This window comes from Mytilus galloprovincialis, chromosome 12 (genome assembly GCF_965363235.1).
Source record: "Mytilus galloprovincialis chromosome 12, xbMytGall1.hap1.1, whole genome shotgun sequence".
Lineage (NCBI taxonomy): Eukaryota > Metazoa > Mollusca > Bivalvia > Mytilida > Mytilidae > Mytilus > Mytilus galloprovincialis.
The window spans coordinates 39,564,946-39,585,346 of NC_134849.1; the positions used below are offsets into that span (position 1 = coordinate 39,564,946).

Consider the following 20,401-nt stretch of genomic DNA (forward strand, 5'->3'; position numbering starts at 1 on the left):
ATTCTTTATCTTAAATTCAAAGAGAAAATATTTATACTGAGCAAAAGCCTGCAACTCATTGCAATTTTATAACAATCTATAGCGGAGTTTTAGGGGCTTCAAATGTAAACTATGTGTTACCTGAACATTGATGACTTACATAACTGTGTGGTTATAGCTTTAGAAAGCAATGAAATCTAACTAACACTGGCTTAAGGGGGTACAAAACACCTGAAGGAGTTGACTGTTTAAAACTTTTTAATCACATACTACTAATAGAGTTAAATCATGATTCTCAATTATCTAAACTAGTGTTTGTCAAATTTCTATTTATCCAATGAAATTATTCCTGTAAATTGTATGGTTTCTTGTATTTGTATATTTTTGTCAACCGGTCTAAGTAAATATTTTGTCGAAATATATATATCAACTAAACAAGCCAAATCTACTTTCTTCAAAGTTTTAGGTACTATCTAATTTGCTTGATGATGTCATTGTACAATACAGAAGCAGAGAAAACATTCAATATCATAATATTGCATGCTTTTTCATTTTTGTTTATTAGTACATGTATTTGCTTGATGCATGATTTTTATGTGAAGGTCGGTTAAAGAGCTCGCCAGAGCTCATGTTTTGCCTGTCATCATGTATATGTATGCTGACTCTAAATAAAATTTACTTACTTGCATACTTCAGACCCAGACAATTTCATGGCAAATTGAGATATTTTCTAAAAGTCTGTTTTTTCACTATTTTATTGCATATTTTGACATGTACAATATTTTTTGGCATGTCCAACAATAATCTATGACACTTAATATATCATCAACATGTAACAATAGTTTTACACAGCTTTAATACAAATCTGTATGTCTGTAGCATACAGATGTCTTAATTATACAGAGGCGACCATCAAAATCTTTTTATTTTAATCCCCCAAAAAAATAACTAAAATTCATTCTGTGGAGTACAACTAAAATTCTTAAGGTAAGAGACTTGAAACTGAATAAAAGAAATTTTCTGAATTATAAAAAGTAGTATCTGTGAGTATAAATATCATGAATAGAGTCTAGTAATGATGTAGAAGTTGTCAAGGGAGGTAATAAGAAGATTATCTCCCTGTTCTTTTTTTCTTCTTTTTTTATTATCTCCCTTTTCAATACAAAGCATTCTCATAGTTTAGCTTTATCTATTTTTTACTGGGATTTTTAAACAATCTGAGCATCATGTAAACATATCATTAGTATGCAAACATTGTTATCTGTACCTCTAAAATAATTTTATGCAACTAAAATAAAAATTTGAATTTGTAAATTTAACCTAAAAAAGGCTTTCTATATAAAAACTAACAATTTGTGAATGATTTATTTTCTGTACAGATCAAAAACACTGCTGAGTATAATTGAACTTTTTGAATATTTCAAACAAACATGATTTAAAACATTTTCTACTATCAAAATATTTATAATTATTTTAAAATAAATCTTTGCATTTTAATTGATTTTGTCAGGGTTTAATTCAATTTAAAAATATCATATAGAGACAGAAATTCCTGATTATATAATAATCCAGTAAAAGTTAGATCATGTTTCTTGCCTGATTGCCTCAACTTACATGATAATAAATTCCAAATATTTATCATCATATAATTTTGCATCTTGTTTTTAATTATCAAAAGAATGTTTTAAAAAAAATTAAATATCAGTTTAAATTGATGTCAGTTGTAAACAAAACAATCAAAATCTAAATTGTTTTGTTCTTTTTAAAAAAAATTAACAAATGCTGCAAAAATAATCTTTAAATCTATTCTAATCATTCTTCAAACAAAAAATAATCGAAATATAAATATTTTATTGCTTTATATATTTGACTTTGCATACTTTTGACATTAAATGTATAGGTATAAAAAGCTTCATTTCATTTTTACAATTCTTACCATAATTCATTTCATTTTACATGTATTGATATATTGAAACAATCTCTATCCAAAACAGTGCTAATAACTAAACTAACAAGATATAACCCCCATACAATAAAGCATTTGTTTATAATCACATTTAAAATCAACAAGTACCCTGTATATTAAAAAGACAAATAAAGCTATGATTCAATTATCTCCCTTATTGAGAGATATCCTGCCTAAAAGATCTTCTGATTTCAACAATCCTAAATTAAACATTTTGATAATGTATGAATGAAGGGAATGTGATATATATGTCCTTCTGCACATAAACTATTCAGCTATTTTTTTCCTTAGAAAAATCAAGAAGGGAGACAATTCAAAATCAAGGGAGTTAATTCAAAAATCAAGAAGGGAGATAATTCAATCTCTGGCATGTCTTAGAATGACAGGAAAATAAATAACAAGAATTGCAACTCTCATTAACAAATCATATAATTCAAAATAAAATTAAAATGCAGATATTTAGTTACCATTATAATGAAATGTTGCATTTCAAATCATAACATTTTTCTAAAACTATATAATTGCCACAAATTTATTATTGCGAGTTTAAAATTCGTCAACAAGTCAAAACAAGTCTAAAAATAGCTGTAAAGAGTATTAAAACAACAATAAATTATTGCAAATGTCTTCTAAATATAATACAACAGTTAAAATAAAAATAATTTATATCGTTAGCACCTACGTCTATGACTAATAACTAAAAATATTGTTAGTATATACTGCTTGCCGACAGGTCATTTTTGTAGCTATGATTGATCAACTTCTCATCCCAATTACATATTATACTGATAGTATATATAGTTTACTTCAACTTTCTTCAAAAAACTATACTTTACTTCAACTTTCTTCAAAAAACTTCATAACTAAGAAATTCATTTCATTAGTGTTTTAATCAATTATAGTTATTTCTCATTTGAAGGATTAACGGGCAGGCCATCAATTGTGGACTTGTATGGTAAGCAGCATACACCAATATACAAGAGGAATGTATACAATTTGGAAAGTATAGAGGGTTTATAAACAGCACTAATATTTATAGCAGGACATGAGAAAGTAGGTCACAAAGTAACCATAGTGAGTCTGATAGCATTTTAAATCATCAATAAAACAAACAAGAAAAAACATGTTGATGTTAAGCTATCGTCTAAGTTATCGAAATCAGTCATAAATAACTTTGTCCTTATTTTTAAATCTAACTTATTACTATAAAAAATTAAAAATAATGTTCAAATTTGAATTTGATTGTCAAATATTTGAAAAGGATTTTTAATGTGTTTTCTTGTAACGAAAAAATCTTTTTCTGTTACTCTAACATTTTTTTATATACGTAACATATAAATATCAGTGCTGTTTATAATACAAGCAAAACAACAGTTATTTTCTATATATAGATTTAATTCATATCATTTAGATTTTTAAAGAATAAAAATAGAATTGTTTATCCCCTCACCCCTGTGAGGAAAGATAAAAGAGACTGTCAGAAATTACAATGAATCCTTTTTTTTTAACCTAAAAAAATGAGTGCCTATAAATTCCCGTTTATAAAGGAAAATGTTGCAATTTGTTATTTTTAGTTCGTAAGCATGCTTTCAAATTTTTTAAAAGATTTTATTCGTCGATTTAAAAAAAGAAAACGGCTATAAAATATATCTTTATCATTTTGAATTTTACTACATACTGAAAATAACTGTTGCAATTTGACATACAGAAATAAATATATATCAAGCATTTATTATTTTTCATGCAGCATTTTAATGGATTTAAAATCCACACGTCTATTTTACATCATTAGTTTTTCATAAATAACATAATATCTGACAAGTTTTAACACCATATTTTCATATCCATTTTTTAATTACCAAATTTCTGGTCAATAATGATATATACAAATGATTATGATATAAATAAGTGTTTATAACTGGCAATTTATGTACAATTAAAACTAGAGCACTAGATTTTTACAGTGAACACAAAAATAGCAAAGCACAAGTCTAAAGTTTAGAGACACAGAAAAAAAGTTATTTCTCTATGAAGATCGACTTCAAGAAAAGTGTACCTATATCAGTAAACTAGGGGGGAGTTGTAACATAAATAAATGGAACTTTGGACAATTATAACACAGTGTTGTAACTCTTCACAGTATATTATAAATCATTCAGTCTAAATGATGTCATTAATATTAAATGATAACAACAAAACATGCTTCTTTCTAGCATGTGTTCCCTAAAAAAATGATTAAATGATTTGTATTCACCTTTTTTTAGTTTGAAAGACAAATGGGTAATGTGTTGCTTCATCTCCTTAATCTTATACACTCTAAAAAAAAAAGTCCCACTGAGGTATTAATTTGTTTAAATGATGCAATGAGTGATCTCCCTTACTTCTAAGCATGTGATCCAAAGCATGATCAGTGTTAGCATACAAATTTGTAACACCTAATCTGATTGGATAGAGAAAGACATGTCTGTATTGACACTTATGTCAATTAAACAATTGGTTAAGATGATAAATCTTAGCTTTACATTACTGAAAAATTTCATACAAATTTGAATATGTAATTAATAAAAATAATGCTCCATGTCTAATGGCAAATGTTTTTGCGGGTTAGAGGTGTAATTTTGTTAGCAGAATAATGTTTTGCATGCACTAACTATGAATGAGTGTGACATTACTAGGTAAAATCACCTTATGTTAGCAAATTGTTGTGTTTTTTAAAACTTGAACATTTAAATATGTTCCACAATTTTTTTTGAAACAGACACCATTGTTATACAATCATGCAATGCAGACAAAAGTCCTTGTCTAAACAAATAAGCCATGCCAATCTGAGCAGTTTAATACTAGGGAATGGTCATCTTCCAGGAATTAAGTCACATGACAATAGTAATCTAAAGTCACATGACAATAGTATTCTAGAGTCACATGACAATAGTAATCTAAAGGGATATTTACAATTTTTCTCATTTTCAATGAAATGGCCAATTCATGATTCATAAGCAAGCAATCCCATGTTAAGCAATAACATGCCTTAAAGTTGTGAATGCTATTAAAACTCAATGAATATTTAGTAATGTCTGAAAAGTTCTCTTTAAGGGGAAATAACCCATATAGTTTTGAAGGAGTAGAATTCATAAATAGTCAGTTTGCCTATGTATTCAAAAATGATAAATATTTTTTTTAAATGAAGAGACTTAACAAACAGATAACAGAGCAGACATACACACACACAAAACTGACTGATACATACTCATAGTGTTTGAATTGATGCTTGAGAGTTCAAAAATAAATATTTATAAAAAAGACAATTCCTTTCACCAAAAATAACAATCCTGATTTTTCTACTTATGCCATGCACATGAATTTGACACATGATTAAAATAATCTGAATAGAATTTTCAAGACAATTTTTGAGTAAAAATATTTTTAGTGAGTAAATAATTGATTGCGTGATACATAACATTAAAAATAATACACAATATTTCAACATTATTGCTAAGTATATTATTACATGGCAACATTTTTAATATTATGCCAATTTTTTCGAGACAGTATTTCTAACTAATAAAATACAAATATTGTCAGACATAACCCCACATCTCCTTATATTTATATACATAAAAATTCAAAATCTATTGCTTTTTGGGTTTTCAATACCATTGGCACCAGCATATAACAACCTCTTAAAAGAGACTCCATCTCAGAATTATTATTTTTTTATGGCATTTGTGTATAAAAATTTGACAAAAGAATGAAAAATATTGCTTAATGAATACCTTATTGCGTAATCTGAAACAGTTCAAGTTTTATGAATGCATACTAAAAATATCAGGAAAAAAATTAAATTTTATATTTCAACAGGTAAAGAAACTTCATAAAACAAAAATTCAGTTAATGTATTGCTGCAAATTATTTTTTTTTTCGGTGATCTTGCAAAAAATCTTAGAAGATGATAATGCGTAGAAGACAAAAAAACACCCATCAAATCAATACCATCATTAAGCGTTAAAATTCCCTGAAAAATTTACAATCTGTAAATTTCACACAAATTTATTTTAAACTAGCACCTAAGATGCAATACACAACACGAGTCCTACATAGTCCAATAATATATATATATATAACAAAACATGTAATATTATCACCAACAATTTATGAATGAATCTCTCTTTTGATAATGTCACTCTGGTCGTCTGAATCTAACATTACTTGATCCATGTGATCGTAATCCTGCGACAAGCGCATTCGTTTCACTTTAGCACGATGATTCTTAAACCACAACTGAATATTTTTCGGTTCCAATCTTGGAAACTTTTGTCTATATTCAGAACGATTCAGTTCATCTGTATATTTATCAATCATGTATGAAGATGGATGAGTGTCTTCCGCAAACCATTTTTCTAGTATCGGTATTTCTGACATGGGGTCTATAAACACACGGGTGCGTCTCTTGCGATGAGTATTGCTTGATGAGTTTGACCTTGACATCTGTGACGTCTGTTGTTGCTGTTGTTGTTGATTGTACCGTGCAGCTTGCTGCGCCATAAAATGAGTATTCATTGGAAAATAGTGCATAGCTAATGGGTGCGGGAAATGCGGAATGTGCAATGGTTGATGAAGCCCTGTTGATGTTTTTGGCAAATGTGCAAGTCCGTTGCTAAGGAAACCCTGATTCTCCATATTTTTGATTGACAGATTGGCAGCTTCGTGACTAGAATCTGACCCAACATTAGATTTATCATCTTCAAACTCAGAATCATCCATTTCTGAATCAGAATTCATCTTACTATTGCCATCATAATTATTTGTTTCTCTTGGACTAGATACATCAGATTTATTACAACCATTCACTGCAGGACTGCTCTTGTTGTTGTTTTCAGTGTCGTCTGCTTCCTGTTTCAGTTGGACACTCCCTGTTTCTTTGATTAAAGGGGAGGTAACTTCTCTCTTTATTTCTACAGGAGATTTGCTTTGACTAGAAGTACGAGATTGTGATAAATCAAAAGGTTCCCGCGAATCTTCGTTTGATATGTTTTGACCTTTGGCAGTTTCAGAAGGGAGACGAGAATCCTCAGTTGAAGGGTAATGGTGGCCATGAATGGGGTAAGGGAGCATGTACACTGCATTCTTATTAGGAAGATAAGGTAAGTTCTGGTCACCAGTAGGACTAGTTCCCTGTCCATCCTCCAAATCAAATGATCCATCTCCGTCAAATTGTCTAGAAGCTCTCCTATGGGCAGCTCTTGCATTTTTAAACCAATAAATAATATTGGTCAAGTCTAACGGCCTTCTACCTTTTCTAGCATCCAGTGAGTTTAACTCGTCTAAGTAATGTATCATCTGTTCTCGTGTGGGGTGCTGATTTTCCTGAAACCATCTCTGAAGTCTAGGAATCTCATGTTCTGGGTCAAACGAAGTTCTCATTCTTGTTTTACAGTGAAAGTGGGGTGAGGAAGTAATGGCTGATGGCATGGTAGATGAAACTGATGTAGACTCTGTGTGTTGAATGGTCTCAACCTGTTTTTCTGGAGATGTTTCGTGTGTATTTCTACTTTCCTCTGGCTTGACACTACGAATCTGCTCTGCATACCATTTGTCAAAAGCTTGTCGAAGTTCCGGTGATAAATTAGCGTAAGCATCACCTTTGGCAAATGTGGTAAGAAGAGACTGAAAGTGAAAAACACAATTTTTAGCAAATTTAACAAAAAAAAAAATCTTACTGATAATGATTGTGTCATTTATTCAATATTTTATTTAAACTCAGTAAAGACGATATGTTGTCCTGTAAGTGTTTTCTGTTTTCTAAATTTCTTTGATCGCTGTCTCAATGATATTTACCTAACATTTGTTTTTAATCATTTTAAACAAGTGCAAACTGTATAAAATGATAAAATCTGGCTTTTTCAGTGAAAAATAACGAAGATAACAATCATAAAGCCAATCGTATACATGGTCTTAAGTGTGTGGTGTTTTTTTTTAACCTTTTTTTCAATGAACTGTCACATGCACAATAATAGGCAAAGTTTCAATTCTGCTTCAATCAAATGGTGTCATGAAATATCTGCCATTGCACATTTAACAAATGACAGGCAATCCCCTTTTCATTTGTAAAACTATTGAACCATCTTATTTCCAAAATAAGGGATTTTTTTCTACACAATAGTTTTTTGTAATTAATTCACAGTTCTATCTTTAGAATTACTTTTTTTCTGTCTAAGAGCAATTATCTCCCTTATCATTGCCGAATTGGTGTCCATCTCCTAAAGACTACCTTTGCATTCAAACTGATTTTCTACAGTCTTAATAGTGTATGCATATTTAGCAGTACTTACCTTTTCTATAGGACAGCCAGAGTTCATCAGCAGGCCCTGTGATTGGTTCAGCAATAACTGGAGTAATCTCCCCTTGACCTCATCAACAGAACTTATCTTGGCCTTGCTGTAAATGGTAAAGATGAGATGACCAAAATAGATTTCAGTTTCTTCTTTTATTTTATTTTCTGTTGCTATTACAACTATAAGTTTCACTTTTTACAAGTACAATTCACATTTTTAAAATTCTATCAACTATTACAATAAAAAATTTCTTAAGTTATAAAAAAAGAGTCAAAATTACTAAACTTCAAAATACAATAACTCATTTGAAAATTGTAGATAAAACCTTGAGCATTATATATATGAGTTTGATAGCTATATATTAAAGATTGTTATGTACAGTGTTTAAAATCCTCTCAAACTTAATTGCAACAATAATATTAAGGTGGTACCCAACACTTTAACTAAAATTAATTTGGCTCGTTTAATTTTCTTGAAATTTTGACAAAGTATTTACTTTGACCCTTTGACAAAAATATAAAAACTTTAAAAAATTTGAACCAACTGTTTAATCAGAAAAAATACACCGGTTATATAGCAGTTTGACAAACACTTATTTTGATCATTGAGAAGCTTAATATTCCCTTATGAACACAACGTCAATAAAACGTTCTGCTGATTTTACAGAGTTATCTCCCTGTAGTGTTAGGTACCACCTTAATACTCATAAAAATATAATATCTAAAAAAGATAAGTCAAGACCTTGATGCTCAGATTGTTTGAAAGCTAAATAGTTTACTCTTTATAAGTTTCCAGTTTGTAAAATAAAGATTCACTCCTGTTTAGAATTACTTAAAAATTATTAGGAAAGCTTACAATCATTAAATATCCCACCAAATGAGACTTTTAAAAGTGATTAATTTTATGCAAGAGAACTTCATAAAAGGGTCAGTTCCACATCAATTAGTTAAACCATCAAATGATATACTCTGATGTGATTTTTTTTTTAAGACTGTAAATTCTGAAATTATTGTTTGCAGTTATTATTGCGATTTTTTTTTAGAAAGAACAAAAAAAGTGACAGATTTATTCTTGCAATTTCAGGAAAATTTGCATTCTTATGTATCAGATATCAAAATATGAGTTCTTATTATAGTGATTATCACTTAGTCACATTATTCCCAATAATAAATATCTCACAATAATATCTGAATTTACAGTACTTAGTTTTTGTATTAAGGGAAAATGCTATACTTCTTAGGCCTGTATTGTTTGCTGCTTTCGTCATTATTGCTTTTCAGGTGTTGAAAAAGGGAAAGAAACAAGTGTTAGTGTATTATTTTCCTGCAAAGCCTAATTCTCAATTTAGGCCTTTTACATGTTCTAGATAGATTGTATTATTGCTGCTTTAGTCATTGTTGCTTTTGTTTTTCAGGTGTTGTAAAAGTAAAAGACACAAGTGTTAGTGTATTATTTACCTGCAAAGCCTAATTCTCAATTTAGGCCTTTTACATGTTCTAGATAGATTGTATTATTGCTGCTTTTGTTTTTCAGGTGTTGTAAAAGTAAAAGACACAAGTGTTACTGTATTATTTACCTGCAAAGCCTAATTCTCAATTTAGGCCTTTTACATGTTCTAGATAGATTGTATTATTGCTGCTTTTGTTTTTCAGGTGTTGTAAAAGTAAAAGACACATGTGTTAGACACATGTGTTAGTGTATTATTTACCTGCAAAGCCTAATTCTCAATTTGGCAACCTGAGTTAGCTCCCCTAGTATATCCTCCACTGTTGATTTTGAGTTGTTGCTGATTGCATCAAAGGTCAAAGGTCTCCAGTTTTTAATCTGTATAGCTCCTGTAATCAAATATTTTTTTAAATTGAAATATTTTGTCAAATCTTGTAGCATGATACCTTATCTAAGATGTGTACCTTTTAAGAAGTTATTGTTTAGTATTAAGTTGACCACTGAGGATGGCTAGATTTGAGTTTAACAAGTTAGGTTCTCCAACTTGCTGTTAGTAATTTTTCAATATTCAATATGACCACACAGTTAAACTAAAGTATTCTGTTCCACATGGAACTGTGTTTTGCTGTCTATTATATTTTCTTTTTTTTAAATATATTTTCTTTTTTTTAAATATATTTTCTTTTTTTTTTTTAAATATGTTTTCTATTTTCTAAATACATATTCTGTTTTTAAATTCTTTTTTTAAATTCCTTTTTTTTTTATTCTTTTTTTTTATGAAAACAGTAAAAACAATTTCTTAAGCAAATTTACACATAATCATACAACAAAGACCCCTCTTTTAATACTCTACAGCCAATTACCTTTAGCGTTCATTGATTCTGTTGAGTTGTAACCCAGCTTGACCAGTGCTGCCCTCACTAATTCTGAGAACAGTGTTGTACATGGTAGAATTGCGTAGCTGTCAAGTTCTACAGTGTAGTGTGAACTTCCGTCATCATCGAAGGATACTGCTCCGCTGGTCTGTTCTACCACACAGTGAATGGGTAGGGACTTGGCACCTAGAATTATAAATATGTATCAATTGAAAATAAAAATCAACACTTAATTGGGGGTCAGAATTTGTTAACATCTCAATGTGCATTCCTGATATGTATAATTCTTTATCTTTAAAACTTTATTCTGTAAAATTCTCTGACACGAAAATGAATATACTACTACTAAAATTAGTTTGATGCTATTTTTTCTTATTCGTATTTCTGTAATCAGTGATGTACTACTTAATTCTTTAAACTTTCTCTGTTATTCTTTATATATATAAATTTTCATCCCATTTCTATAATCAATATTATATAATTTTTTCTCTATTCATTATGTTTTTTGCTAATTATTCTTTATTCTGTAAACCCAATCTTGACCACTCAAAACCAAAAAAAAAAAAAAAAAATGCCCACACATATAGCAATACTTGAAGAACTATAAGATCAAAAGGCACCTTAAAATGGATAAAATCAATAAAGGCCAACTTGCCAAGAAGGAGTTGGAAGATCAGTTCATATTAGTACGATTTTCAAAATTTATCAATGGAATAATAAAATGTTAATTATATAAACTATGTCAGAGTAAAGAAGCATTAACTACAGTGGTGATGACGCAGCCAGAAACTAATAGCCCATCAGTAGTGGTACCGACCCAGTGCTCTTAATTAAAATTAACACTTTATAAATTTGGGTCAAGGTGTGTTATACTATTTTTTTTACTTAAATGTATATTTGATTTTTTCAGGGACCAACATTCAACTAGTAATGGTATTGACCCAGTGCTCTTAATTAAAATTATCACTTTATAAATTAGCTAGGCCAATGTGCGTCATGCTCTCTTATTCTTTACATCAATTTTATAAATCTTGAAGGTTTGGTTCAAATGACATTATAATATGATGATCTCAAATCAAATCTCTCCACTAATAACCTAAATATGACCAAATTTGGTTAACACATTTGGAATACATGTAGTTTTAGGGTTAAAATTTCTAATATCCTAATATTAACATTCGACATATTCATTCATAAAATTTTCCCAAATAAATTAACAGCCATTTCTAATGTTAATATATTTATTATCAAGTTCACACCTTTCTGTTGATATTTGCTATAAATGATTTAAAAAGTTATATTTGCAAATATTCAACTCATAATATTCATAAATAGCATTGAAATCAAGGGTCCGGAAACGGTCATATATGCCAGACATGACCGATTTGGAAACTCAAAAGTCCTAAATCATTTATTGGGATTTAGGTCAAATTTTATTTTTCAACAGAAATAATTTCGGTAATTTCGTTGAGATTGAGTTTCAAATCGCCATTTTAAACATATTTTTGTTTTGTTATCGATTTTATGTAATTAAACTGCCACTCCAGTAAAGTGTTATAATCCTGAGGGCCCTCCTAATAGCTATATTAGTGCCTCGGGGAGCTATTGGCTAATGATCGCTAATCTTTTTACCTGTGTTTTTAATTCACACCTGGCTATTATAATCACAAGCTCCGGACTAATATTATAAAGAAATTAAAATTCAATACCATTATCTGTCTTCATTATTTAATTACTTTTCAGCTAAGACAATTGTCAATTATGATTTAAAATTAAATTAAAACTTGATTTAATTTACGCAGAAAAAAGTTTTTTTCACTACTAACACACATGCTTTGTTTACTATGATACGCATGCCTAAAATTCTCTTCCGCAGATTTGATACTAAATCATAAATTTAAAATGATTTCTTGCTAAATTAAGCAAGTGCAACTATTTTCATTAATATTCTTACACTATTAAAGGTAAAATATTAAAAAAAAAACGATGTTTTCCTGTGAATTTGATTTATAAACAAAAGTAATCCCGGGAATAAGTCCGGAATTGTTCGTTTTAGTATTGTCGCATTACATCCGGTTTGAATTTCAACTTCAGAATCGAAAGAAACGTAAGCGATGATTGAGAAAATTACGATTTTGAGTCATTAAAATCATTTTATTCTTAAACTGTTGCCTTCCCTTAATTGCTCTTGATCGATTTTAGGAAAATGGTAGGATAAATCATGAAGTAAACGCGATGCAACAGTGAAACAAGTTCGTTGATTCTTCGAGTAGGAGCATACTAATGCAGTCATGAGATTTTGACAATCTGTTTTTGAAAAGGGGCACCAACTTTTAAGTTATATGAAAATGACCGAAATTAGGTGAAAAAATTTCCGGATCCCTGATTGAAATATATATATAAGGCTAAATTTGAAACAATTTAAGTATATTTTAAATTGTGGTGCGACCCTCTTCTTAAACACAGGTTATCTTTTGAAAATTTGTCACATGTTCAGACATACATGTAAATGTTTATATATACACTGGGAAAAACAGTTTATTTCTAATTTCATATTTCAAAAATAAACCTCAAGACATTATAAGTCAACAAATAACAATAAACAAATTTTTGTTATAAAAGGTGCAATCTTTTCGAAATAAATTAAAAAAAAAATGTAGATCAATAATTTTGGAAATTAAAAGATTTAATTATGTTTATTCATGAAGACATTATGTTTTTACAATTTTTCAACATATTTCTCAAAGCTATATTTTAGTATAAAAAAATTGTTGGTTGTTTTTTTTTAAAGAAAAATTATATGCTGTAATTTTAACTCATATCTGCATCTGCTTGACTATAAAACAAATTAAAATATTTAAATCAATTTGAGTGACAAATTACAAAATTTGCCTGGTTGGAAGTCATGGTTGCCCTAGATGTTGTTAAGATATTTAAACACTTTACAGTATTACATTTGTTTCTACTTCTGCTGTGAGGTTATCCATATGATCATCAAATCAACACCAGACAAATTCCAAAACATAATATTTAGTATCAGACTCAAGTGCTTATTTGTCATAAAATGGGAGAAAGCCTTAGATGAACACTTCACGGTGAATGTTAAATCCACCCAATCCTTGAGAGCAGACGATAGAAACTCGAATGAACACTTCACGGTGCAAAACAGTACTCTTTTGAAAACAACCGGAATAGAAAACTCTTCAAAGGGATTTTCTTATGACTTAAGAATCTTGAAATTAGAAATAGCATATTAAATGGAATAAATTTCATCATCACAGCTATTGATAACATTTAATAACTGCAATTTAGCATGTATGATAATTCGATCGACATCTGTAACGAATTCCCAAATTCTTCATACTTTCGTGCAGTTGTGAACACTTAAGCGGCTTCAAAGACGTCCTAATACCAGTTATGATTCGCAGTGATATAATACATTTGTTTTATGAAATAAATGCTACTTATTCGTAATTAAAATCACTTTTCTCAAAATTTTATGGATAGATGTAAGCGTAATACTTTTGTTTATGAAACCAAGTGCTCTTCAACAAATTATCTTTTCTTGGATAATTTACAAGTTTTATGCTCGGACTTGAGGTACAAAACATTCTTTTTATTCCATATTTTCCAATCTTTCTGCACTAGCTGACAAATCTCATTTTGCACTTAAAATTTCAGTATTATGTAAAAGTTTACATCTTATTGAAATGAAATTAGTTTAAATAACCAATCAAAAGATTGCTTACATGCAAAACAATTGGGGGTGTGGTCAAACTTATAAATTGGTTTGTTTTGGATTACTACACGAGGTCAGACAGTGAGTGACCTTTTTCTGGAAAGAAGACATTGGATGGTGACATTGCAGGGTTTGATCTTATGAAATGATTATTGAATTACACTTCAAAAATTTAATTTTGAAAATCCGCCAGAGGTTAAAATAATAAATGATTATCTCATAACTTTGAAATGTTGTACTAAAGGAATCAAGAATAATTTCACTGTCAGTTAAATTGTCACCTCAGACTGTCACCCTCATTCCATCTCTGATTTATATACTGTACTAATAATAAATAATATAAGAACAACATACATAAGAATATTTTGTATAATTTATACCAAATATTGTGTCATTTTGTATCATGTATTGGCATTAGGGACCGTCATTAGCATTTAAAGTTTGTTCACTTATCCCTCATGGAAAAGGTGACCAATAATTGGTTGTTTTTATCATATTATTTTTTCTAGATTTTTGTGTAAAACTGCACATGATTTAAAAAAAATCGACTGAAAAAAATAACTGCATGGGTCATATTTTAAACAAAAATTTAAATGGCAGAGTGAACAAGTGAAACTGCGAGCTACTGCTCACTGATGATACCCCCGCCGCAAGTGGATAATATTAATAGTGTAAAAATATGCAAGTGTTCGGTAAACAGGAAGTTGTCAAGTGATGAATCTGAAAACGCATCACACGGTATAGCTGACTTATATAAATCCTGAAACCAAATTTCAGAAATCCTTGTATTGTAGTTCCTGAGAAAAATGTGACGAAAATTTTCAACTTGGCTATCATGTGTAAAATCATACAAGTGTTCGGTAAACAGGAAGTTGTCAAGTGATGAATCTGAAAACGCATCACACGGTATGGCTAACAGATATAAATGTTGATACCAAATTACAGAAAGGGTGGATGTGTAGTTCCTGAGAAAAATGTGACGAAAATTTTCAACTTGGCTATTATGTGTAAAATCATACAAGTGTTCGGTAAACAGGAAGTTGTCAAGTGATGAATCTGAAAACGCATCACACGGTATGGCTAACATATATAAATGTTGATACCAAATTACAGAAAGGGTGGATGTGTAGTTCCTGAGAAAAATGTGACGAAAGTTTCATGGGACGGACTGACTGACGGACGGACTGACGGACGGACTGACGGACGGACTGATGGACGGACTGACGGACTGACGGACGGACTGACGGACAGACAGAGGTAAAACAGTATACCCCCCCTTTTTTAAAGCGGGGGTATAATGACGGACAGACAGAGGTAAAACAGTATACCCCCCCTTTTTTAAAGCGGGGGTATAATTAGTTACTTTTCTGCATTGGCTAGAGGTATAAGGGGAGGGTTGAGATCTCACAAACATGTTTAACTCCACCGCATTTTTGCGCCTGTCCCAAGTCAGGAGCCTCTGGCCTTTGTTAGTCTTGTATTATTTTAACTTTTAGTTTCTTGTGTACAATTTGGAGTTTAGCGTGCGTTCATTTCATTATCATTGAACTAGTATATATTTGTTTAGGGGCCAGCTGAAGGACGCCTCTGGGCGCTGGAATTTATCGTTGCATTGAAGACCTGTTGGTGACCTTCTGCTGTTGTCTGCTCTATGGTCGGGTTGTTGTCTCTTAGGCACATTCCCCATTTCCATTCTCAATTTTAGATATATAAAGTATTTTTAAAACAAAACATGGCAGCTCTAAATAATCAAGTTGTGATTGTAATAAGAAAGATTTAACTTCGTTCCCTGATAATGTATTATGTAAATTTGAATGGAGTCCCCTATCATGGATATAAGTATATTTTAATAGAGATGTTTTTAACTTGTGTTTGATGATTAATCAGTGTATGTCGACAATAAACTCTCTTTAAACTATTTTTAAAATTAATTACTTAACTAATGTATTAAGCAATGATTGTACGTATCATATTTCTCCTAATCACAAAAACAACAACAATCTGTAAGTGTGAACTCTTTTTGAAATAATGCAAATAATTAAAAAAAATATATTTTCAATTAAAAAACACTTTTTTATAAATTTTTAAAGATTTTTTTTTTCTTCAGTAAAATAAGAAAACAACATTTAAATTGATTTTTTGAAGCTTGAGTCAGGTTTATATTTCACAATCTCTATTTTTCTCTGGCTAACAGAACTTTAAAGGCTAATGTTCGTATTTTATGACGATCTTATGTCAAGTCAATGGACTTCCCCTGTGCTAATTCTCTTTTAAACTTTCAACTGTAATCAAATATAATTTCCCTACCAAACAAAGAATTTGACACCCAGGTTCTATAGGTACTATAATTATTTCATCGTTAGGATTTCACCGACCTGTCGATATTCCGTATTAGTGCAACTTCCAATAATAAGAAAGGATTAGCCCAGGTTTAATAATGAAACACAGCCAGAATCCTATTCAATCTTCTTTGTGGAGGGAATTAAGTTCGGAGCTTGACAGATGTACGGATTACTGGGATGCCGGCTTTGTGTCGACTAGATGAAGCATTAAATTTTAATCCTTCTCTCTTTCTCTCCAAGCCAGGTAGATCAGTCCACGCTAAGGCAGATGGTTCGAGGATAACGAGATGTAAAGCCGATTAACACAGCTGTATAGAGGAGATTTGAATTTTATTAAACATGAACTATTTTTTATTATAAAAACAACTTCTTTTTCTTCGCTGGGAAAGGTATTTCTTCTGTAATCAACCATGTTGAAATATTTCTACTATCTTGTACAGGAAAAGAAAGTCGTAATCAGTTGCTATTTACATACATGTACATTTAACACGTTACATGATCCTAAATCTTTGATGACAGAGAAATAAATCGACTATTTAATCACCTTGGTTATTAATACTCATCCAAACATTCTTTGACTATTTGACATTATAAAGACAAACTGTTATAAAAATATGAAGATGTGGTATAATTGCCTATGAGACAATTAACTCTTCATCACATTAACCAAGTTAAACAAACAACTATAGGTCATTGTACTGCAGTCTTCAACAATGAGCAAATATATATTACTAATTTTTGATTTAAGAAATATTCCTCCTTTGCTTAAATTTTCTAAAAATATTTTTTTGAAGGTATCATGTATATCAATACAAGTCTTAAAATATCGCTGGAAAAACTGAAGATCTTTAAAGATTTCTAGCCTTACGAACTAAAATAACTGATTTTTTTTTAAATTCAAATATGATTGGTCCTGCATGTGCACATAAATTCATTACATTTTGTGGTAAAGTTGAACCAGGTCCTATAGAATCTCTAAGAGGAACTAAAATCAGGTCTTTAAAAAAATATTCAGTAAGTTTTAAGCTGCTGCATGGCTAAACTATTTTTTTCATGGCACGTACTGATTTAAAAAAAAAAAAGTTTGGTATATTTCTACATCACCATGGTAATTATAGAAACCTTAAATGTTCATGATATCAGATCAAAATAAATCTCTAGACATAATTTACATGTTCATTTTTGAAGATTTCTCGATATCCTATAATTTTTAAGATATTAACTCTTTCACATTTTCCCTTTTTCCAGCTAAGCTACAAATGAAGATTGGAGATTAGTCTTTGAGTTTTACGATCATATTTTCATGTGAATCAAATCGAGCAAAAGAAATTTAAAATATCACTGGAAAAAATCTCAAAAGTATTTCATTACTAAGCAATAAAATGGTATTAAAATGGAACAATTTGGCACTGTAAAACGGTTACACTAGTTACATAACCTTTGAAGTCTTAATTTCATAATTCCTTCTTCAAAACCTATCGCTTTCATCACCAATCTTATAAAATTCGACAAAACCAGCGTGTAAAAATACCTAAACTGTTATAATCTTTAACTCTGAAGAAAATATTAATGTGATAAAATTTAATGACTTGTTATAAATCTTTTTAGATTGCATACAAATTTTCGTAGGTGTCGATAAGAGAATGAAATTTTAATTTGATGATATCAAAAATCATTTCTAAGATTTTCAGAAATCTAGAGATTGCAGATTCCCATTAATTAATGAATTAAATTACAAAGAAATGGCAAATTTTTTAAATTCTTTAAAACTTTCATTAATTCTACTTATGCTTATAATTTGGTAAGATAATATTATCTTGACACAAAGATCAGAAAAGTTAGTTTTTATGTCACTGTGGTTTATAAACATATTGAAATTGAATTATTCTGACAGAAGTACACTTTTTACAAATTGTTTTTGCTAAAATTAGTTGTGAGCCACTCATTAGCCTGAAAAAAGTTCAACTTCTAAGTTCTAGCAAAATATTGTTTAAAGCTGAGGGTTGACTTATTTTGGTAGATTAATATTATACTGAAACTAGTTATGCCCCAAATGACCTTACACGAAAGTTATTTTATTCAAACCATTTCAAAAATTGAATAGTTTTTTCTAAAAAGTTTATATTCGTAATCATATATAAGAATCTTGCTGAGAGAAAAACAAAAAAAATTTGGGAATCAACTATTGTTGCGTTAAATTGTAAGACAAAGCATATAAAAAATATAAACATGTACATATGTACAGAATGGGTAAAGGTTGACCTTGAATTCAAACATTCATCGAAGTACACATTTTATCTAGGCTTGCATGCAGACTTTGGCAAAACAGAATAGTCAGTTTAACTACAAGTGCCAGACAACATGAACTATATATGCTAAGCTATTCTTCTATTACATCACAAGGCTCAAAGGAAAGCCATCTCGAGTATGCGCTCATAATTGTCGAGGAGTAAAATATGTAAGCAATATTAAACCCATTTAGTGTTGTTAATTCCACCACTACAATTAAATCTTTTTCACAAATTGTAAATATTAATTACGCCATCAAAGCATCTATAACTAATCTGAGTGAGATAAATGTTTTAAAGCATCTAAGAAACGTTAATAGTCTGCAGAAGGTTTCGTTTAATAGATCTACTACAAGTTTTTCGATGAGGACATGAAAAACAGTTGGCGTGATCGTTTTATCAGTGCGAAATTAACACGTCGGAGTTAATAATCCCAGCTAGAAAATGATTATTTCACTAATAGATTTACACCCTCATCAAAGACCTAGATTTAAGTTATTCTTATGTAACTAATTAAGAATCAAATCAAAAATGGAGGACTCTTCCCAAGCATCAAACGATATGTGGATTATTTTCAATTTGGGACTCCTACCGTTTTTCATTCCGATAATATCAAAATCATATTTCTTGGACAAGTAAATACCATTATTATGAGATATACAGTTAAGATTAAATGGTAAATATGTAATTGCTACTTCAAACAAATTGAGAAATAAATAACGTTATATAACGTAATGGAAAAGAATCTGAGGATTACGATTTTGGCTACCAGATCTTTTATATATGACACTTAATGTTGGTTTTGCATTTACTTATTCAAATTACCGAGCTTTGTACAAAACAAAGCCACATGTTACCCTAATCCCTCGGTGAATTATTACATCTATTGATAAATCTACAAAAAATTCTATAAGTTTTTACATATTTTATAGAAGATTTTGCACTTTATATAAGATTACAAGCTACATCTAATGTAATGTTTCAATTACTTTGCCCTTGCTGTTTCATACCATATGCAGGGAGCAGATCCACACTTTCATTGTAGTGTGCTCAGGGTGCTCCTGAGAACTAGGAGTAGGTGGACCATATTTTTACATTGAAACGGTTGTAATTTACCTATTATTTCATTCTTTTTCAGGCTGAATTTGCACTTGCTTAGGTTTGAAAAATTAGCTAATCTATGAAGCCAATTAATATCCTCTTAATGAATTTCTTAACAAAATTATTTTTTTAAACAGACTGAATAAGAAATTATGTCAACTATTTCTGTTGAACACTTGCTAAAATATGTTACGAAACATTCCATAAATGCAGTTTGTAATTCATAAGGCACAATGCAAAAGCTATAAAATTTGGTCAATAGGCCCAAGACCACAATTAATGACCCCGCTTTTCGTTGTCCACGAATATAGTTCCTTTTAATTAGAGTGTATT

General features: G+C 29.9%; 1 protein-coding gene across 1 annotated transcript in view; it reads right to left on the minus strand.

Moving 5' to 3' along the window:
• Window positions 1–716: 716 nt before the first annotated feature.
• The window catches only part of LOC143053531 (homeobox protein dve-1-like), a 33,145-nt gene continuing 13,460 nt past the window's right edge, over window positions 717–20,401 (minus strand). The window contains exons 3-6 of the mRNA XM_076226328.1: window positions 10,587–10,784; window positions 9,986–10,112; window positions 8,275–8,380; window positions 717–7,609 (exon numbers count right to left, since the gene is read on the minus strand). Of these exons, the coding sequence (XP_076082443.1) occupies window positions 6,095–7,609; window positions 8,275–8,380; window positions 9,986–10,112; window positions 10,587–10,784 (1,946 nt within the window). The 3' untranslated portion in view covers window positions 717–6,094. The remainder of the gene's footprint in view (window positions 7,610–8,274; window positions 8,381–9,985; window positions 10,113–10,586; window positions 10,785–20,401) is intronic.